Source organism: Salvia hispanica, chromosome 1 (genome assembly GCF_023119035.1).
Source record: "Salvia hispanica cultivar TCC Black 2014 chromosome 1, UniMelb_Shisp_WGS_1.0, whole genome shotgun sequence".
In the NCBI taxonomy this organism is placed as follows: domain Eukaryota; kingdom Viridiplantae; phylum Streptophyta; class Magnoliopsida; order Lamiales; family Lamiaceae; genus Salvia; species Salvia hispanica.
This window is the reverse complement of record NC_062965.1, coordinates 18,369-39,515: the sequence shown is the minus strand read 5'-3', so window position 1 is coordinate 39,515 and position 21,147 is coordinate 18,369. Positions and strand designations below refer to the sequence as shown.

Sequence of the window (21,147 nt, the reverse complement as noted above, 5' to 3'; positions counted from 1 at the left end):
TTGTTTGGTTCCTCTTCATTAATGGCAACATTGTGCATGACATCTTCGTGAAACTTCACGCTCATGAAACTCTCGGATGGCACTGATGAAGGGCCAAATATGCTCCAGAAATCAGAAATAAGTGTTGATTTCGTTATTTTGAATCCATATGTGCATTAATTATAATGAAAATAATTATTATTTGCGTTACTAGTCACAACCTGAATTATAAAGAATAGGAGTTTAGTTATGCTATTAGTTTTATCACATTTTTTACTGTGCACATGTTTTAAGAAATTTTAATGAAAAGTGGGTTGAAAAGGTTTATGGAATATGGATCATACTTTTAAATATTAGTTTCATGATAAAATATGAGTGTGAATGAGTTAGTAGAATGTGAGTTCCACTACTAAAAATAATAAAAAAAATGAAATGTGAAATTTTGTGAGACGGACAGAAATTGAAATATGTCACAAATTTTCGAAGACGAGGGAAGTAATTAAGGTAACCGTGCGAAGTAAAAATACGCATTAAATAAATATATCTATACGCTCAAAAAGGAGCAACAATATTATTGATTTACAAATCATGTAAAATAACTAATTAGACGAACAATTACAAGCTCATGAAATCAATCTCACTCCAAAAACCTCCCAATCGAATCATCCACCATTTTCTGCACTTCAATCTTTGATCAAGATTGAAAAATCAAAACTTGAAATCATGAACGCCAAAAAAACATACAAAAACAACATAGATTTGAAATGAAAAACACCACCATTATATGCATGCAAGAGTAGAATCAACTTCACTCTAAAACGCATAAACTTGTCAAATGCGTGTTCCTTCAAAAGATGGATGATTTATCCGGCGAAGATTCCGGAGACGTTATCTGACGCTTCTTGTCCCCGGGAGGCTTGCCGCAGACGCATTGGCATTCAATTCCAAATATATTCCCAAAGCACGAAAACTTGCCATCCTTAGCTTTATCAGCCTTAGTCCTGGTCGACGACATATAACTACTGGGCGAGAAGTCGCCGGCGTCGGCGTTGTCGTACAACGGCGGCAGCTCCATCCGCCACCTCTCTAGCTTTGATCTGAGCCCTTCCACGCTCTCGTCCATGCTCCAGCCGTCCAGCACCGAGCTCTCCTTGTCATCGTCCTGCAGCGGATAGCGCCTCTCGGCCATCACCGCCGCCATCTCTGACGGAGACGGCCCCACCTCCGAGTCCGACCATTCCGTATTTCCCTTCTTCCCACCGATACTGACGTACTCCTGCTGTGGCTCAGAGGCCTTAATGGCTTCGCTGCTGTCTGCGTCAGGTTTTGCGGTGTTGTTGCTTTGATCAACAGCCTCGTACATTTTTGCTAGTTGTTTAACGTCAACATTAATTGCCTTGAGAGATTCCGGTTTCTTGGTGCTCTTCACCGAATAGCTCACTAATGAACTTGCCTTACCTTTCCTAGATAGTGGTCTAGGCCTGTCATCTCTGAGCTCTGCGCCATTGATCACAGAGCTGGCCTTGCCCGCCCTCTTTACGGTCTGCACGGGAACCATGCATTCGGTGATGCTCAAAATTGAGTTCTCTTTAGCTTCGATCTTGGGCTTGACTACGATGATGGAGCTACCCGGGGAGAAATTGCCGAACCCTGTCATCTCGCTACGTTCGCTTCTCATTCTCCGCAGCATGGATTCACCGGGAATGGCCTCCGGGTCCTCCATTAGGTCGTGGTAGCCGACGGCGGACATGGCAGGCTGGGTGTACAACGGCATGCTTCTCATGGAGCTGTCCAGTAAGGCGACGCCGATGTTCAAGATACCCTGCGGCCTCCCCGACGGGCGGCGTATCTGAAGAGCAACAAAGCGCATGCCGATGTAAGGCTGGCCCTTGTGAGATCGCCCGGTCTGGGGAATCAGATTTCCGACGAGGCAGCGCACGGTGCCCACCAGCGTGTCGCGGAACCAATTGTTGGAGTAGATCTCGATCATCACGGCCGAAGTGTCCTGCTTCAGGAACTCCTCCTCCACCCTGAACACGAACTTCTCATTCCACGTGGGATTGTTCCTCCCTTCCTCGTCCACGCGTGACGTCAGCTTCCGCTTGGGGTTCATCCACGCCATCGCGTATGTCTTCATCGATTTCGACACCAGCTCCAGATCCTGGGCGGAGATGATGTTGATCTCCAGCAGCTGGTGCGTTTTCGACATTGGCGCCATTTCTTATTCTTCTTCACATGCAACGGTGGGCGGAAGATCCCACCGTCGCCGGTGGTTGCAGGTAGGACTGAGAGGCGCTGGAGGAGATTGATAACTACAACATCAATGCAATGGAACAGGGAGGTTAGATAAAGAATGAAATCGGGGTTGGGTTTCTTGCATTTTTACTATTTTGGGAACGAGTGGATGAGGAATGTTCTTAACTCACAAGCATTCGTTTCTCTACCTTATATTTTGTGGCCCTGTTTTTCCTCTTTGTTTTGGCGTTAACTCTTCGATCTTTATTGGTGAACACCAAGTAATTAGCTTCAACAACGCCTATATTAGGTAATTTAATTAGTACTAATGCCAATTTTACATTATGTTCGATCTCTTCTTTTCTTTGCAACCAATTTATGTAGTCCTCCTATCTTCAAATATTGTGGATGATAGGTATCCTAAATAGTAAATACTAATAAACATCATCTAAAAAATATCTACTCAAAAATTCCGTTCATTTATTATCGAACATTTCCCTCTCGGTATGTATCAAAAATTTGAAAAAAATTGGAGCTTATATGAAAATTTTCAAAAAATACATTTTAGTCGATGTTATGAGTTCCGTTAATATTTACAAGTAAATATTCATAAAAATAATAATCACTTGATGATTCAACCTTTCATAACTAATTTTAAAAGTCAATAAATGAAATAAAAATAGAATGAAAGTATAGTTAATTAGCATACTATATAATACTCCTTTCGTCCATCTATAGTTGAATCGTATTCCTTTTTTGGTTGTCCCATTATAGCTGAGTCATTTTCTTTTTTAGCAAAAAGTACTTTACTCTCTCTTCAACAAAAAATACTTTACTACTCCCTTCGTCCGCCATTAATCACTATCAAATATTAATTATGACTATTAATTTTTATTATTTAGTAATTTTTTTTAATTAAAAAAATTTATTGATATTTAAACACTGAAATTTACTACTACAATTTAATTTTATAAAATTAAATCTAATATTGAAATAAAGAAACAAAGTAAAGGATGATAAAATGGAAGAAGAATGATAATTTTGAAATAATATCAGATTTAGTACATAACTGAAATAATATCATATTTAAAATGTTAAAAACGTAAAAAGACCAAATTGTCCAAATCCCTCAAAACCCTTCAAAAGGGCATTTTCGTTTCGAAACAGTACAAAATGACCGTTTTTGATATTAACCCTTAGCAAGGATTACTGGTAATATTTTTAAAGTACATAGACTATTTTTGAGATAAACCTATAGTTAAAGGAACATTTTTGAATTTCACTCTAATTATAATATGTGCGCTAATTTAGTATTTTCACGTGTGAGTAGAAGAAGTCAACCCTATAAAAGTTGCAATTGCATTGACCGCCTGTAATTAGATCTTATCATAATCACATGTTTCTGATCACACCTTGCTTATAAAAGAGCAATTCATCAATCCCACCGCCTCAAACTCCTCTCTCACATTGCTCCATCAATTTCAATTCTAGACAAGTATGAGTGAATTCGTGCATGAAGAATCGATGCTGCTGCGCACGGAGCCCTCCTTCTGCATATACACTGACGGCGAGTTCGGCCAACATGTCGGAAATGTGGAGGCGGTGAGAGAGAAGATTGAGAGTACTGCTACGATTGGGGAAAACGTGGATGCTGAGTTCAGTTTTGGGGAAAATGGGATGAGAGTGATTCAAGAAGTTGAGTATGAAGACGAAGAAGAGGAGGGAAAGGCACCGAGTGGATTAAAAAATCTCAAGATTGAAACCAGAGGAGACCAAACTAGCCCTCCTATTTTTCTGGTGGAAGGGGCCGATGCGGCCGCTCTCCCAAAGTGGAGAAATCATGCTGAATATTTGGAGGTGAGATTTCTATAATAAAACTGTATTTATTGAGTAGCCCTGCTGAAAATCCTTTCATTAAAAAAGATACTGTAATTTAGGACTTTTTATTTGTTGCTGTATTTCTACAGTGGTACAGTTATTCAAGAACATATTTAGGTAGTACACTGATTGTGGTATATAGGCCATTTGGGCTTTTGGTGTAATAAAAAATAGTATCTTGGTTGGTGCATCATGTAATGTTTGGACATCAATTGTACTCCTTTACTAAGTATAATTTTCAAGAAAATCTAAGGATCATGGAGAGGAAGAGATCTAGGAACAAATATCTTGCTGAATTTTGTGTTGCAGAGCTCTGGCACGATCTCTTTTTCTCATAGATTGTGCTGAAATGTTGAAACAGCCATCCAAAGTCTGATCGTTGCTATAAAACTGTTGAATTTAACTTTGTGATAGTCCACTGGAGACCTATGTGGTGCTGAGGAATACTATTTCCGAGCTACAGAGGCGGATCCTGAAGATGGTGAACTGCTGTCTCAATATGCCAAGTTGGTATGGCAGCTCCGTGGTGACCAAGCTAAAGCCTTACGTTATTTTGAAAAAGCAGTTGAGGCTGCTCCCGCGAATAGGCGAGTTTTCAATTTTGTTGCTGTCTCATATTGTTCTGACAAACTAGCATTGGTGAATGTATTCAAACATGAATACAAAATGGCTACTGATCTAACAGTTGAAGGCTTGGTTTCATCTTGACAGTGATGTCCTTGCTGCATATGCAAGTTTCTTGTGGAATGTAGGAGAAAGTGAGGGGGAAGAGCATTTGGCTGATGACACCCAGGTTGTTGTTGTTTGTATTTGTATTTGATTTGAGTTTTGAGAGTATAAACTCATGCTGTTTGATCAGAAATGGCAGGTCAATGAGAATCTTGTTATGGTGGATTCATTTGGAGGAGATTTTATTGAAGAAATGAGGCCATCTAGCCCTACTTTGCATCTTGCCATGGGGCTTGGGCTCGACGGTGCATTTGGCACTACACACTCAAACTTAGGTGAAACTGCTAATGCTGATGAATACTACAGGAGGATGGTCGAGGAAAGTCCTCACAACGTTAGTTTTCTGAAAGATTATGCTCTTTTCTTGCATCAGGTAAATTGGATCTCCCGTTAAGTGAGTCTTACACTTGATCGAGCTTCTTTGTACGTATTATTTCTGGCATTGGATCTTATGTTGTGAAACAATACTCTTTTCATATTTCATTGCATTATCACAAGCCTCAAATTCATTGAAACAATAATATATGCAAATAACTCCTGTATTCTTAGTGGCTGTTCGGTTTGTTATAGATTATCCATCTAGGATTGTGTCGTGAGATTCAATCTCATGAACCAAACACAATACATATTTAATCCCGAGGTATAATCTTGCAAACCGAACAACCCCTTAATACATTTGTTCTGCATATGTGATTTGATTCATTGCTCTATGACAGAAGAATGGAGATCTTGAGGGAGCCGAAGAATATTATTTACGAGGAATACAAGAAGAACCCCGTGATGGACAGCTGCTTTCTCTGTATGCCAGTATAGTGTGGCAGCTTCATCACGACAAAGACAGAGCTGCACCTTTTTTTGAACGGGCAGTTGAAGCATCTCCAATGGATAGGTAACAATGAATACATGATTACACTTTATTGCAACTTTATCTTCAACTGTAAATTCACATGAACACAGATCACTTGCTGGTTAACACCTTGTACCTATAACCTAGTTGATCATGGATTTGCCTCAACTTTGAAAGTGAGGCGAGAACAGACAAGAACCTCATAAATAAGCACAAAGTTTTCATGTTAAGAATGTAATGTTGTTTTTGGTTTAATTTCAGCGAAGTGCTGGCTGCATATGCTAAATTTCTATGGGAAACAGAGGGGTGAAGAAGCTATCATTGACGAAGCACAGATGAGCAGCAACTGACTGGTGGCATACATAGAACTGAGCTAGATGCTTTAACAATTCAAGAATGCATTTAGTAGGCATGCTAGCTCTCCAGTTGTAATTTGATGAAAATACAAGGAATTGTATTAGTAACATTTACATGAATTGATTCCTGCACCACACGACGTTAATGACTTGGATAATTTGTGATACACATCAAACTGCGAGCACTATTCAAAAGTTCTGATAATGTTAGTACCAATATAAAGTCCTGAATCTTATATAATCTTTTACTTTAATCTCCCTTCAATGTTCTACTTAATCTTTACAGTTTTTTGAACTAAAAATAAGTGATATATTAGTATGATTTAAAAGTAGTACTACTTTTTTCTATATTTCTTAAAACTTATGTCGAGTCAAATTGAGATACATGATGAAGGACGGAGGGAGCCGTTAAGGATGTACATACTCATTCGTTGTAATCTACTATCAACAATCAATCCAAAGAAATCTTGCATGTTGCTCCAATAAATAAAGAGTAGCAGTAACAAAAATAATGCTTCCACTGAAAATTCCTTGATTCAGCACCCAAAGAGTCACTCACTCTTTTCTATTTGAACTAGTCATATCTCATTCAATACAAAAGGATTGCACATGAAGGAATTTACCCAAAGCACACCTCAAATAACAATCGTGGGTTACCATTATTTAGAGATGGCCATGAAAAATGGCTATAAATCATCACCAGAACATAAATGCCAACTCTGATTTTGTGATTTGGTGTTAAGCAATTAAAGCAAATCCAATGCATCTTTGTGTAGGCATATCTTCCCTATTGAGTCTTGCCCTGCGCTAGGCTAACACGCATTGCTCGGCCTTCTAGTTCCTGAACAACCAACAACACAACACCCATCACTAAGATTGCATAAGGGTTAACACTAGTATAGTTTATGAAGAAGAGGTAATCAAGTACCACTCCATTCATGGCTTCAATTGCAGCTTCGAGTTCAGCTCTCGTTGCGTAGCACACGAATCCATAGCCACGGGACTTCCCTGTCTCCCCGTCATACAGGACTCTTGCTCCCACCAGATCTCCATATGCTTGAAACGCCTGTGTTAGGCTCTCCGATGTAACGGTCCATGCCAGGTTTCCCACGAAAAGTTTGTGTTCTGTTTCTGGATAAAGAGGCTCTTTTGGTTTAGGCTTGTCCGAGAAATTAACTCTCAACGTTCTGCCGCCATATTCCTGCAACAACAAAACACACAGGAAATGGTTTCAGGCTCACAAAAACTTTGCTTTTTTTGATTGTGCAGATAGATTCTTACACTTCCATCAAGATTTTCAATGACTAAGTTGCATTCTTCCACGCTGCTCATGGTCACAAATGCAAATCCTCTGCTTCTTCCGGTGTTCCTGTCGTACAGAACCTATACAAGGAAAATGAAATGGGTAAATATCAAAGTAAGGGCGTAGTTTTAAATCCTAATAAATGGTTAAAAATTTGTCTACATTTTGTGGAACATCATAAACATTGAGTTAATAAAATTAGGAAATCCAGCCCCCACAACAAACAAAAATGAAAATGAAATAAAATTTCAATACCTCAACCAGCTCTGGACTTGCATATGCTTGAATAATTCCAGCAAGCTGCGCACTATCACAAAGATACGGCAAATTCCCAAAATAAAGCTTAGTATTTGGTCCCGAACTCTCTACCTCAGCAGCAGCCACCTCAGCAGCTTCCTCCTGTGCTACCGCGGCGGTTATACGCGGGGCCCTCCACTTGCTGCACACACCAATGGATTCAATCCCAATCCCAAGAGAGTGAGAAACCGAGATTTTTGGACATGAAATCTTTATTAAGAGATGATCGGTTGGCCAAGTCTTGGAGCTTATGCATTTGAATGTCGAGAAAGATGAGGCTACTGCAGCCGCTGCGGTGGTTGCCATCCTTGGCTGGTATCACGGGAATCTCTCTGTCCTCTCTCTATATCTTCACTTGATAGCTCTGACGTGGAGAGATGTAGTCCAATCAGAATGGAGAGTCATATATGTAAGATAAGGTTTCACAGCCTCTCTATGAATCTTTACTACTAGTACTATGGAGTTAATATACTCTATTTTTAATTTATCCCTTCATATTAATTGAATAGTATGAAAATATTCAATGATACTTCCTCCGTCCCAGATAATTTGGCACACTTTGACCTGACACGAGTTTTAAGAAATCTAATAGAAAAAGTGAGTTGAAAAAATTGGTGGGATGTGAGTCCTACTTTTAAAGTATTAGTTTTATAATAAAATGTGAGTATGAATAGTTAGTGGAATATGAGATCTACTACCAAAAATGGTAAAAGTGAAGTGTATCAAATTTTTAGGGACGGACCGAAATAGTAAACTGTATCAAATTTTCAGGGACAGAGGTAGTAGTATTTGTTGAAATATAAACGTACTCTTTACTCCCCCGTCCCAGTTTAATAGTAGTTCAGTTTTGTCATATTAGTCTATCCCAATTTAAGAATCTCATTTAGAATTTATCATATTTGGACATAAAATTTAACCTCATTGTTCATAAAATTTACAATCAAATATCATTACTTTCATAAAAATGAAACAAAATAAAACATATAAAAAGTTGAAAGAGTCTCACTTTTCATTACCTCCCTTCAATTTTAAAAATATTGAATTCACTTTTAATTTTAGACCAATGTGTCCAAAGGCCTACAGCAAAGCCCAAAGTTTTATTTAAAATTGATGCAAAGTTGGGAGGATAGGCCCAATTGTATCCCAACTTCTTTAATACAGATTTTTCTGTGTTTTACCTTTATTTCTACCCAACTCTAATCAGCTGTGTTCCAGTGATGGAGTATGTCGTCTCAACTCAAACAAGCAGTCGCGCTTACATATTCTCTCAGTCGGAAACCCTATTTGAATCATCGGAATGTCACCGCGCAGCTCGATTTGAAACCCGTCAATTCAAAGATCTCAAGTTTTATGAGAAATGGTCATGTAGAAGATGCCCAACAGCTGTTCGACCAATTGCCTCACAGAAATACCGTCACTTATAATGCTATGATCAGAGGCTACTTTCAAAATGGTTTCCCCGAAAAGGCAGCGAGTTTGTACAACCAGATGGTGGTCCGTGATTTATTCTCGTATAATACGATGATATTTGGATTGATGAAATGCGGGCATGTTAAAGAGGCTGAAGGTGTATTTGAGAGCATGAAGAATAGAGACATTGTTACTTGGAATTCGATGATTTTAGGTTATGTTGATAATAATTTGATGAGTGAGGCGATGACTGTGTTTAATGCAATGCCTTTGAAAGATGTTGTTTCTTGGAATTTGGTTCTGGGAGGATTGGTGAAGGTTCAGGAGTTTGAAGAGGCAGAGGAACTGTTCAGGGGGATGGTCGTGCGGGATGTTGCATCGTGGACTATTATAGTGAAGGCGTTTGTAGGCACTGGTAAGATTGTCGAAGCTAGGAAAACATTTGATGATATGCCAATGAAGGATATTGGAGCATGGAATACGATGATTGGTGGCTATGTGCAACAAAACTTTGTTGAAATTGCAGAAGGATTGTTTCATAAAATGCCTGGAAAGGACAGAAACTCATGGAGTATAATGATAGACGGATTCTTGAGTATCGGGAGGACCAGAGATGCCTTGAGGCTTTTCCACGAGACACCTCAGAAACACGAGAAATCATGGAATTCAATCATGCTGAGTTTTGTCAAGAAGAGTTTGGTGAGAGAAGCTCATGCAATCTTAGAGAAAGTTCCATTCAGTGGCATTGTGTCGTGGACGAATATCATGATTGGGTACTTCAATATGGGAGAGGTTGAAAACGCCAACAAAGTTTTTCAACTGATGCCTTGTCTTGATACAGCCGTGTGGAATGCAGCCATATTTGGATTTGGGGAAAATGATCAATTTGAGAATGGTATAAGATTGTTTATCAGAATGAAGGAAGATGGTGTTTCCATGGATGAAGCCACATTTACGAGTTTTCTCATTATCTGTTCAAACATGCCATCAATAAATCTTGGGCAACAAATCCATGCAGAATCTATTAAGCTTGGAATTGATTGCTTTACTGCTGCTGCTAATGCATTTATAACTATGTATTTTAGATGTGGTAATATGGACTCTGCATTACTTGTGTTCAATTCCATGACCTGCCACGATACCATTTCTTGGAACTCTGTAATATGTGGATTAGCTCAACATGGACTTGCTGAAAAAGCTACTGAGGTGTTTGAGAAGATGAGATCATCAAGAGCGGAGCCCAACCAAATCACTTTTGTCGGTATACTCTCTGCTTGCAGCCACGCAGGGCTTGTGAAACTTGGGAAACATTACTTTAATGTCATGAAAAATAAATACTCTCTTCAACCGACAAATGAGCATTATACTTGTATGGTTGATCTTTTAGGGAGATTCGGACTTATTGATGAAGCGATGGATGTGTTGAATGAGATGACTATATATGGGCTGGAGGTTGGAGCAAGTGTTTGGGGGGCATTGCTTGGAGCATGCAGATTGCACAAGAACATGTCGTTGGCTGAGATTGCTGGGGAGAGGATTTTGGATATAGAGCCTTCTAACTCGGGCGTGTATTTGATTCTTGCTGAGATGTATCTAGCTAACGGGATGAGAGAAAAAGCTTATAACATGTGGGTTCGTATGAAAGACAGTGGTGTGAAGAAGCAACCTGGCTGTAGTTGGATTGAGTTGAGCATTGGTGGAAATGTATTTTTAGCTGAAGATAGAGCACATCCCGAGTTTGAGAGTATATCGTGTGCATTGAACTTGATTTACCAGGAGATGGGCTTCAGAAATGTCTATCTCATTGTTGCTTCAGACGATATTAGAGGTACATATTTTCAATGTTGAAGTTCGACAAGAGATGATGGAGGAAATCAAAATACAACAATACATATAAAGCTTTATGTATGGAGCTTTTAAGCGTCAGAATAAACATAGCCATAGCCATAGGCACACATACAATCTAGCCCAATAGCTACGTAATAAATTGCTATTTTTGTAATTATGGTCGTCCATTCAAACGCTCAAAATAATAATAGTACTAAGGATAATCCCTGTAAATCTAATATATCTGATAACTAGACATTTGATCGTTGTCTTTTCCTGACGTATTTTTTAGTATTATCCATTCAAATGTCAAATAACCATGAACCTTTAAATTAAGTCTTAGGAGTATTATTTTGCCCTCAACACGAAAAGAATATAAAAAAAAAAAGTAGACAACAACCGAGAAAAAATTCAAAGGTGCAGTATTATGCTTATGTATAATTTATTAGTACAAGAGAAATTCAACAGTAGTACAATAAATTCACTCAAACACAAATTAAAAACAAAAAACACACAAGTAGCTAGGCAATTAAGCCTATAGTTTCACAATTATTTGGAATAACAAATCACATCTCTCATCGCACACACAATATTATTAGGCAGTGGTGCAGTCTTCTAGTAGTCAGGGTTGGCTACTAGGTAAGCCTCAATAGCCTTGAACATATGAAGGGCCTTGTCTTTCCCCTCCTTGATCTTTTCCTCACTAATCTCAACACCCTCCTTAGTGTTGTAAATGCTTCTGTTCTTGCAAATGCTTCCTCCATCTTCAGTTGGGACAACCTTGATGTGATAAGTAATGGATTCCAGATGGCCAGCAAGAGCATCACCTTCAACGATGCTGTAGCTGTAGGTCAAGTTGTCCTTGTCGATGGCATCCACACGGTGCGTCACGCTCTTGTACTCGCTCCCTTGGCCAAAATGAATCACCTTGATGGTGCCAACGCCCCCATCGCCTTCCTTGATCTCCACATTCTGGATGGCCTGTGGCATGATCTTCGGGATGAGGTTGTCTGCGTCCAGCACCACTGCCTTGTACAGCTTTTCGGCCGAGATGGAGGAAGGGGTCTCTACATCGTAAGTGATCACACCCATTGCTCTATGAATTTAATTTCACGAAACAAAAATGAATACTCCTATATGAGTTTGCTTGATGAGAAAACTTAGGACTGGAAGCTGCTTTTTTATAGTGTTAGATGGAAGGTTCTTTCCGTGGCTTTAGCACCACTTTGTTGAAACTGGAGTCAATTAATCATGGTGCATTATTTATTAAAATAATTTAATAATTGGATGTGTTAGCACCTCATCATGGACTTTTTCTTTTACCATTTCAGAGTACGATGGTTTTATACAATCATTATGCTTTAGATTTTGAGTTCGTTAATGCCAAATACTTGTGTTGATTTAAGTATTCAGTTAAGATGAATAAATTCTAATTCTTTTGGTCTAGAAAATGCATAACATATTTACTGGAAGGTGAGTTAATTATATTATTTGACTTTACTCACTGTGTTTAGTTTACTGCCCATATCTGATTTGACATAGCAAGTTGAATCATTTTGCTAGGGCCAATTAAGAGCTGTTTCAATTATGTATGAATTTATTTGGAGATCTAAATAATAGACTTGGTTTTAGCAAGCTAGCACACCAACGTAGACTAGTCTACATTGTCTCTTGCTTGTATTTGGCACTAAATGTGAATATAAATATAAATCTGATCAAGCTTGTATTGAATAATAATAACTTTTACATGAATTTACAATTTCATATATACAAATATTAAAATATCGTAATCATGACTACACTTTCTCTTTCTCTTGCTTGTATCTCAATTTACAATTTTCATATGAATAAGTAGGTTTCAGTTTTGTATATTAAACACATGTCCACTAACAAGGCTATTGTCTATTAATATTGGATTAAATTTCCCTATCAAGCATTGAATTACAAAGTCCACCAAGATTAGGAGCATCCATAATAAGGCGGAGGATAGCCCATTGAGCCCCATTCGATGCATCCTCTACCTTATCATTTGCCACTGTAGGTGTGGGCGACGATGCAAAATGCATCGGGCGCGGATTACGCATCATCCGGCCTATCGTCCGAGCGGGCGATAGGTCCGGACGATGCGACGCGGATTTTTTTTTTTTTTGTCTAACTCTTGCTTCTCATTTCACACCTTTCACTCCACTCTCTTCCCCCATCAATTTCTCTCATATTCAAGTTTGAATCTCGGTGGTTTCCCAAATCCAAATAGCCCCGACGGATTGTCCATGTTCGGCGGTAGTGGTGCCCGGTGGCCGGGTACAGAACAATACGATTACCGGCCATTTGATACGTCGGGTTCCGTGGAGTCCAATTGGGATCCTAACAACCAGTACGATCCTGATTTCACCACGGATTCATACAAGCTCGACGACATGGAGCTGAGCCCCGCCGACCAGTCAAGAAAGAAAGAAAAAATCCAAGATGAGAGCTAGGAAATTATCGCCTGCTTAGGTCAACCAAGAATTTTCCCCAGGGAGGACGAACTACAGCATCCGAGGAGACCATTCTTCTAACGAAGAGTTGGGTTGATATTTCAGAGCACCCGGTGTTCTCCAACAACCAAAGGCAAGTCACGTATTGGTAGCGCATTGTTGAACGCTACAACATAACAAAAAATGTAAGGTTTGCCTTTAATTGTGGTGTTTTCGTATTTATATTACTAATTTACATATTTGGCAAGTGTTTTTTTATGTGTAAGACCCTTAGCAGTAGTGGATTTCGGAAAAATCTTACATAGAGTGTGTCTGTTCTGACTTGCATTGTGGTTTTTATGGCTGAGTTTGTCCAATAATTACATCGCTGTCCGAGTAAAATGAGAGGAAATCCCATGTGAAGAATAATTTATAAGAGAATACACATGCAGATTGCGTATATTTTGAAAAAGGACATATTGCTATAAATTTAACTGACATTATTAAAGTTTATTAAATGCTAATGTCCGTTAAAAAATTCCAACCAAATTAAAAATAAAAGTATAAAAACTTCTCAAATAAAAATAAAAATAAACTTAATTAGTCTAAGAACAAACAAAAAGAATTTATTAAAGGACTTAACAAAACAAAATCCATTAATACAACAAAAAATTTATAAAATGACCTATTGAAATAAAAATGTATTAGTACAAGATCTATGGTTGTGTTTAACCTTTAGAGGATGCAGTTCAAAGCTTAATTTGAATTTATCTACATAGCTACTCTTGGACTTGGGCAGTCACATCTAAATAAAAATATTTCCCTAGATAAGAAATCTCAAAGTTGCTGACCACAACCAGAAATTGGGCTTAAAATACATAGGAAGATATCGTTAGTAAAGAATTAATCAACTTATAACTGACCTATAATTCATCAATATACATAATGAGAACACTGTACTGTAGGTATAAGGGTAAGACGGCAGATAAAACATGTAGCACTTCTCATATATCTTCCAAGGTTAAATTCTCCATCAGCGTATTGTCAAACTCTTCCAGGGAAGAATCGATGTGCCAGAGCGAAAATGACATTAACCATGCTTCTTAGTGTGACATCCAATCGCATTTTATATTCTCTGTTTTATCCTAATAAACATTTCGTTGTCTTCTATTTTATATCTTGCACGGATAGTATCGAGACCTGAAACAAAATTTTATGTTCAAAAACACATGTTGAAATAGCAGAATGGCATGCATGTTTTGCTTGTGCGGTAGCAACAATGTATTGATATAAACAAATGGTATGGCAAAGATAATACACTTCAAATGAACACACATCCTTCAGTGGACGTGCACACATGGCCTGCATGCTAGTTAAAGGAAATAACAAATAAAGTTCTTGTCACTTACTGAAGCAAAACAACTTTAGGTTGGAAGAAGAGGTTGTCTTTCATCAAGTCCCACACGATGGCTAGCCTGGACCCAGAAATCAGTAATGAGGATGGCCATGTAATTTCAGGAACAAGAGGTTATCATCTTCAGAATAAATAATAACAGATTATACCTCCTCATTAGCTCCAGCAGCTATTTCTATGAACGATGAATCCCTTGACCTAATATAACAAACATTGAGAATATGCAGTGTAAGAGAAGATCCTTCTCGGATTGGTTACAAGATTCCACAAAATAAGTTAAAATTAACAAGAAAGAAAATAAATACTACAACCTATGATCATCCAGCACATTAGCTTTCTCAAGCATATCACTTTGTTGATCATCCTTAACTTTTGCAAGAGGTGAAAAGAACTAGACAGATAACAAGGCAAGAGGTAAGTCCCAATATGTATACATGAAAGAGGAGAGATCTCCGTTACCTATGATACCTGATGCATTGAAATGAAAACAACTGATATCCCTAACATAAAGTTCATGGTCAATCTATGGCCAAACATGACAGCAGATGCTATGCCTGTAAATATTGTGGCTACAGTTGACGAATACTTCTTCAAAATTGTATCTGGTGACAATGGAAAAGCCTTGGTGAGCATTCATTATGAAACATTAATTCTAAGCTGTAAGTGGTGATGAGGAATTAAGTAAAGCACGTTATTTTTACTCCCAAGAACAAAAACTCCTACAATATCCTCTTACCAGCATATTTGAAGAAAAAGGAGGATAGAATTCCCTGCGCTGCATTGTTACATATCAAAAGCATGGTTGCTTTTGAATGTCCTTCTAATATATCAAAGCTGCTTGGACCTGAAGCAGTTATGTTATGTTGTTAATTAAGCAAAGAACAGTCATCCTACTACAATGCAATGACACTAAAACAGAAGCGAAACCTAGAGACCTTGTTCTACACTTCCAATGATACTTGGATGTCAAAGCTTGCAAAAGGTAGAACTGATCTAAAGTATCACTTTGCACCAATACCTTTTATTACGACAGATCCAAGAATTCCGAGAAAGTTGAATATAGCTCCATATCCGTACAGAAATAAGTTCTGCAGGTTATTAAAGTGGCGTATCATGTGTAAAAAAAATGAGAATCTATTTGTGAGAGAGATGCAGCATGCCAATATCTTACAGGGCAGAATACATGTTCTGCAAATGTTTAAATTCAAACTCTCCATTATATCAGTCAAAAAACGAGTCAACATTGCATCCCCATATATGTGGTTCCAAGTATACTGTCACTGTGTCACAACTATGTAGTTAACATAGCATCACCACATTCTTATTCCAAGTATCTGAGTCAAAAAAGGGCTCGCTTATAAAGGAGACAATTTAGGCACAAAGCAATATGATAATGCTGTCTTTACACTCAGTAAAAATTCATTTGCCACTTTTGCACTCACATAGAAGGGAGTTCTTAAAGATAGTCCACATACATGACAAAAGGGGTCAAAACTAAGCCAGACAGAATCAAAACAGATACTCAAAATGTCACACTAAACAAACTTGTAATGCTATCACCTGAAGATAAATGCTTGTGTCATATTGGCTTTTCAGGGCATATTCATTGAAGACAGAGGCCATAGAAGGAACAGTAACCTGTATTACATGTTTAAAAGTGAATTTTGAGTGCAGAGTATACAAATAAAGTGAATCCTAAAAGGAAATTGGAGAGAGTAGATGATTTATAGGTATGCATATCCGCACATGATGAATGCAATCACCAGCTAATGACTTTAATCACTTACAAATATCAAAGTATACACATATGCAGTAGTTGTGACTGGGAGAGCCAAATCAGCTGTATTTTCGGGTAAGGATTTAAGTTGATTTATGCTGATACCGATCAGCAACAATGCAAGAGCCTCCCACTGCAATTTCACAGCAATGTATAGACATTATTATACACGTTGCCTTTATGGCTCATGACTCATCATCAAACTCTTAGTTCATTTACATCCCTATGGTCTGGTGAATCGGAAACCTTCATCTTTTATGAACAAATAAATAAAATAAAAAAACACTTCACAGCCTTAGCTTCTTAATCAAGGAAACTGACCTGAATTATTGAAAATCGGCGTTTCATAACGACCTTCAGAAGTACAGCAATGACTAAAACCTGTAAAACAGTACACATGAAAATAGTGATAATAGATCAGAAATTGTAGCTCTTCAAAAGATGATCAGAAATGCTAGATAAAGTTAAATAAACAGAAGTACAGATGACTTGATGATGATGATAAATCCTGATAATAGTAATAATAATAGTTATTATTACATTAATAAGCTTTACAGTTACTAACATCCTTTAAAGAGATACTGATATGTTTGTTTTACTTAGCACAAAAGGGGAAGAATGCTCTTAAATAAGGCACGGATAATTTTTTGGAGACCTTGTCATTCTACATTGTTAGACGCAAATAAAAAAAATTATAAAAAATCTAGCACTTCAAGTAAGGGGAGCTTCACTAGCAATATACCTTGAGATTGCTCAACATTTTAACTGTTGCAGGGTTGAAATATAGCTGGAAAAAAGGTTTGTGGATATTGAGTTAGTAGTTATCCAAAGAACTGTTGCATAGAGAACAAGTAAGAAAAGTTCAATACAGAGACAGTTAAAGCACATGCAAATTATCCAATAAATCCTAATCATAGTTCGGACTTCGGATACAATTGGATACAGTAGCACTGTTTTAAGTTTAATTACTTGCCAAAGTATACAATACAAAATTTTCTCTTTATTTGGAAGGAATAACGGGATCCCACATAAGCAATATTCAGGATTACATATTTTATGGTAACCAGAAAAGCATTTAAAGTAGAAGAAACTAAACACTATTGTTATCATCCAAGGCATTACATAGTTAAGGGAAAGGCATGAACTATGAGATCCCTATCAATGAATTTGAATTTAACCAGAAGGGAGTAGAGTGGCCTTGATAAATGCCAAATCCTAATGTTGAAAAGGCATCAAATTGTTATCCCAACAATGATCCTGAGTGAACCCTACTAAATATATTTTACCATAAAAAAACATCGGTACACAACCATGCATAAATCATATTGAAATATATATATATATATATAGGGATGTAGGGAGATGATCCAAACAAGAATGCTTCTAAATCCATAAATGCAGCCCAAATCTTGGCCCTAGGATTATGTTATCTAATGGTCAATAATTAACCAAAAACACGGAAGGTCATTATTAATGAGTTTTAGGTCATTTTATAAAATTTGGGTTTGATGTCATTTTTAGATCATGTTAGGTCATCCTTTATTAAAATGACCTAAAAATAAACTAACAATGACCTAAAATGCCCTACCTATATATACACATATATATACATAGGCACTTCCAATGGATGAAATATATTTTCATATGTCAATATGTTGGTTCGTATATGTTGCTTTATGATCACTTCTTTGAGTGTGACATCAGTTGCTAGGTGTTGAACGGCATTTTAAAAGATGAAGCAAGCAGCCTTATATATATATATGTACAAGTGATCGCTCTCGAGAATGACCAACCATATGAGAAACAAAACCAACCGAAACAGATACATATGCTTCATAATACCTTTAAACATTTTTAGCAACACATCAATTAGAAAAGTACTAAAAGAAAAGCAAATGTACTAGAATGATACGAATACATGTACCTGCATAATGAACTTCAGGTAATTATTTATAGCATAAAGAAGGGCTGGAACGGCAAGTAGCGTATTGCTACGAGCAGCCTGCAAAGACATATAAACAAGGTATGTCAGTCAAGAAATTATTAAATGAGATTGAGGGGAAAACCACAGTACAAGTTGGGGGAAGACATAAACATAATATACAAATTTTATTGGTCAAATGCAAGCAATTTGGATTCAAGTCTCCTTGAAGCTGAAGTTCTATGAACTTAGATCCATGTTTTAAAAGCACCTGAATGAATGTAGACATTGAGAGAAGCGGCTTCTCACCAGACTTCTGTCTCCTAGCCTGCAGGAAAGACACAACACCATAACTACAACTAGGAGGGTATGGAGTACGATTTGCACGGTTGTAACTTTGGAGTATATAATATAATTAACCAAAGAGCAGCTGTGTGCTACCCATTAAAAAAAATTTAGGCTATGCTAATATTCCCCATTGTCATATACGGAGTATATATATATACATTTATGAGATGCATACAAAGACCCACATGTGACCACAGATAGAAAGATTGGAGTACATAAGGTATATATTAGTGCATAGTAGTATAATTTTTGGGTGAATTTATCAGTAACCCCATGATAGACTAATATAGGAACATATTCCTGCTCATTGTACTCAAAATAAGATTATGTGAATATCTAACCAGAGTTTTAAGTATCACACATATAGTTTGGTACTATGCTATAAGGCCTCTCACTCTCATCCAGAATGTGAGTGGATGTACTTCAAATGTAACAGCTTCAGGTGATTCTTGTGACTTTCGCCAGTATCAAATTAAATAATGTAACAATTATGTTAAAACATCATCAAATATCTTCATATCTCATAACCTTACTGATAAAGTGCAAGCACCATAACTTCCTATTTCTATTTTCTGTAAGTTTTTTCAACCATCTATACAAAACCATACTACTACTTTCCAATACAAGAAGGAAAAAACTACATATGTAATAAACATAGTTCTGTTCATTCTAATAATCAAATGGGTAGACATACCTGGAATATAAGCATTGCAATTGCAAAAAATACTTTCATAACCTCAGTCAAAAAGTTGACACTGATGGGGCTAAACGCGAAGCGGCCATCAACCTTTGACATATAAACCAGAACAGGCTGGAAAGACAAAGCAGACATGATACGAGGCGAAGAACAGAGAGATTAATAAGAAATCACACTGGTACAATGAGAACCTATGGCACTATAACGACTATTCCATCTCCTAAACAAATCAACTAAAGCATCATATTCATATTGCTAACATCTTCACTGTGATAAAACCATGTAAAAGGATACCTGTAAACCAACTAGGACACAATCACCGCCAACTAACAAGAAATTAAGCACCCGCTGTTTTGACGAAACCTTGCTCCTATGTCGATCATAAGCTCGTGACACAACCTTAGTGGATGGATTAACCAATTTGGAATGACAGACACTGCATTCTACCATCCCGTTATTCATCGGCAAACCACCCTGGACAGGCTACGAGATATCAATCTGCAAAACAAATGCAAACGCCAATCAACAATCATTTCGATCAAACCATCATCAGCCACTGCATAGCTATCACTTTAATCCCAAAAAATATTAGTAGCATTAAAATAACAACGCAATACTCAAAACATTCGAACTGAAAATCCATTTTTCGGGTTGGAAGTCCAACTACATTGGCACAGCTACAACGCAATTGATCCAGCTCATAACATGAACCAATAGAAGTGCCCGCTGTCAAAAAATTCAATACCGGTTTCCGATTTGGCGGCTTAGATCTGAGAGAGGCTGCACCGCCGCGATCTGAATAAAGCTGCTCCGACCGAGGACTGAATTCAGTTATGTTCAATTAATTTTCCCTCCTTATATGTGAAGAGGGAAGGAGTAGTAGTGAGTGAAAGTTGAATAGAAGGAAATGTGAAAAAGGTTTTTGATTTCAGGATTTTGTAACTTTGGGCGATTTTGCTTTGGATCTACGATGCGGCAGAACGCTAACTAACATTCGGTAGAAAATAGATAAAAATTAGTTGTACTCCGTGCGTCCTACTTTAGGAGTTCCGATTTATACTTTTTAATGCCTCACTTAAGAGTTTCGGTTTGAATTTTCCATAAATAGGCCTCATATCTTACTAATTTTTTATACTCATATTCTATTACTATAAAGCTAATATATGAAAGTAGACTCGCATTCAATTACATTTTTTCATCAATTTTTTTTACATTTCTTAAAATCCGTGTCGAACTCAAATGGGACTCCTAGAATGGAACGAAAGGAGTACTATACTTTTCATTATAGGATAGTAGCACTATTAAAGAATGGCTGAAGAATATTGTCGTGATGTTGGAAAATAGACGTGATTAAGTCGAGTTAAATTAAGCATTGTTGGTACATAGACGGGTGATTAAGTCGAGTTAAATTAAGCATTAATTCAGTTGAGGTGCAAGCAATTGCTATAAAAATTTAGAGATCTAATGGTCTATAATTTATCATATAAATTTTTTTTTTAATATTAAGAAGATAAGAATAACTACCAAATTTAGAGGTTTTTTTTATCACAGTGCCTTAAATATATCAAAACAATTTAATATTGGTATTGTATACATGTTATATTAACATATTATGATAGTTATGTTGATATTAACTGATTGTCGAAAATATGAAAAATCATGTACTTTTTAAA

The 21,147-nt window shown here is 37.3% G+C and overlaps 6 protein-coding genes across 10 annotated transcripts; 2 read left to right on the top strand and 4 right to left on the bottom strand.

Annotated features, from left to right (window-relative positions):
- Nucleotides 1-478: 478 nt before the first annotated feature.
- Nucleotides 479-2,197, bottom strand: LOC125204456. The gene has a single exon (XM_048103122.1). The coding sequence runs from the start codon at nucleotides 2,195-2,197 to the stop codon at nucleotides 827-829; it is 1,371 nt and encodes a 456-aa protein (XP_047959079.1). The 3' UTR covers nucleotides 479-826.
- A 1,452-nt stretch (nucleotides 2,198-3,649) lies between these two features.
- LOC125209823 lies at nucleotides 3,650-6,190 on the top strand. 3 transcript variants are annotated; one of them, XM_048109551.1, is made up of 6 exons: nucleotides 3,650-4,071; nucleotides 4,507-4,679; nucleotides 4,804-4,885; nucleotides 4,952-5,155; nucleotides 5,538-5,710; nucleotides 5,930-6,190. In XM_048109551.1, exons 1-6 carry the CDS (start codon nucleotides 3,712-3,714, stop codon nucleotides 5,976-5,978), a joined length of 1,041 nt encoding a protein of 346 aa, XP_047965508.1. In that variant the 5' UTR covers nucleotides 3,650-3,711; the 3' UTR covers nucleotides 5,979-6,190. The 3 variants fall into 3 exon arrangements, with proteins under 3 accessions (XP_047965508.1, XP_047965446.1, XP_047965386.1); XM_048109489.1 differs by having other exon boundaries at nucleotides 3,652-4,071; nucleotides 4,961-5,194; XM_048109429.1 differs by having other exon boundaries at nucleotides 3,652-4,071; nucleotides 4,952-5,194.
- A 452-nt stretch (nucleotides 6,191-6,642) lies between these two features.
- On the bottom strand, nucleotides 6,643-7,970 carry LOC125215970 (28 kDa ribonucleoprotein, chloroplastic-like). Its single transcript, XM_048117560.1, has 4 exons — nucleotides 7,583-7,970; nucleotides 7,306-7,407; nucleotides 6,953-7,225; nucleotides 6,643-6,865 (listed from the first exon to the last, which is right to left on the bottom strand). The coding sequence occupies exons 1-4, from the start codon at nucleotides 7,928-7,930 to the stop codon at nucleotides 6,812-6,814; spliced, it is 777 nt and encodes a 258-aa protein (XP_047973517.1). The 5' UTR covers nucleotides 7,931-7,970; the 3' UTR covers nucleotides 6,643-6,811.
- Nucleotides 7,971-8,831: 861 nt separating this feature from the next.
- LOC125204377 (pentatricopeptide repeat-containing protein At4g02750-like) lies at nucleotides 8,832-10,882 on the top strand. The gene is made up of 2 exons (XM_048103034.1): nucleotides 8,832-10,295; nucleotides 10,422-10,882. The coding sequence occupies exons 1-2, from the start codon at nucleotides 8,849-8,851 to the stop codon at nucleotides 10,880-10,882; spliced, it is 1,908 nt and encodes a 635-aa protein (XP_047958991.1). The 5' UTR covers nucleotides 8,832-8,848.
- A 594-nt stretch (nucleotides 10,883-11,476) lies between these two features.
- LOC125216654 (major allergen Pru ar 1-like) lies at nucleotides 11,477-11,972 on the bottom strand. The gene has a single exon (XM_048118411.1). The coding sequence runs from the start codon at nucleotides 11,951-11,953 to the stop codon at nucleotides 11,477-11,479; it is 477 nt and encodes a 158-aa protein (XP_047974368.1). The 5' UTR covers nucleotides 11,954-11,972.
- Nucleotides 11,973-14,303: 2,331 nt separating this feature from the next.
- On the bottom strand, nucleotides 14,304-20,343 carry LOC125200937 (CMP-sialic acid transporter 4-like). Of its 3 annotated transcripts, XM_048098782.1 has the most exons (16): nucleotides 20,220-20,335; nucleotides 19,769-19,972; nucleotides 19,472-19,588; nucleotides 18,701-18,757; nucleotides 18,433-18,510; nucleotides 17,251-17,295; nucleotides 16,830-16,889; nucleotides 16,519-16,641; nucleotides 16,292-16,369; nucleotides 15,750-15,819; nucleotides 15,468-15,575; nucleotides 15,200-15,333; nucleotides 15,043-15,122; nucleotides 14,881-14,929; nucleotides 14,727-14,792; nucleotides 14,304-14,517 (listed from the first exon to the last, which is right to left on the bottom strand). In XM_048098782.1, exons 2-15 carry the CDS (start codon nucleotides 19,934-19,936, stop codon nucleotides 14,742-14,744), a joined length of 1,218 nt encoding a protein of 405 aa, XP_047954739.1. In that variant the 5' UTR covers nucleotides 19,937-19,972; nucleotides 20,220-20,335; the 3' UTR covers nucleotides 14,304-14,517; nucleotides 14,727-14,741. The 3 variants fall into 3 exon arrangements, 2 of the variants coding, with proteins under 2 accessions (XP_047954739.1, XP_047954748.1); XM_048098791.1 differs by lacking the exon at nucleotides 17,251-17,295 and having other exon boundaries at nucleotides 20,220-20,336; XR_007172813.1 differs by lacking the exons at nucleotides 14,304-14,517; nucleotides 14,727-14,792 and having other exon boundaries at nucleotides 14,880-14,929; nucleotides 15,191-15,333; nucleotides 20,220-20,343.
- Nucleotides 20,344-21,147: the final 804 nt, after the last annotated feature.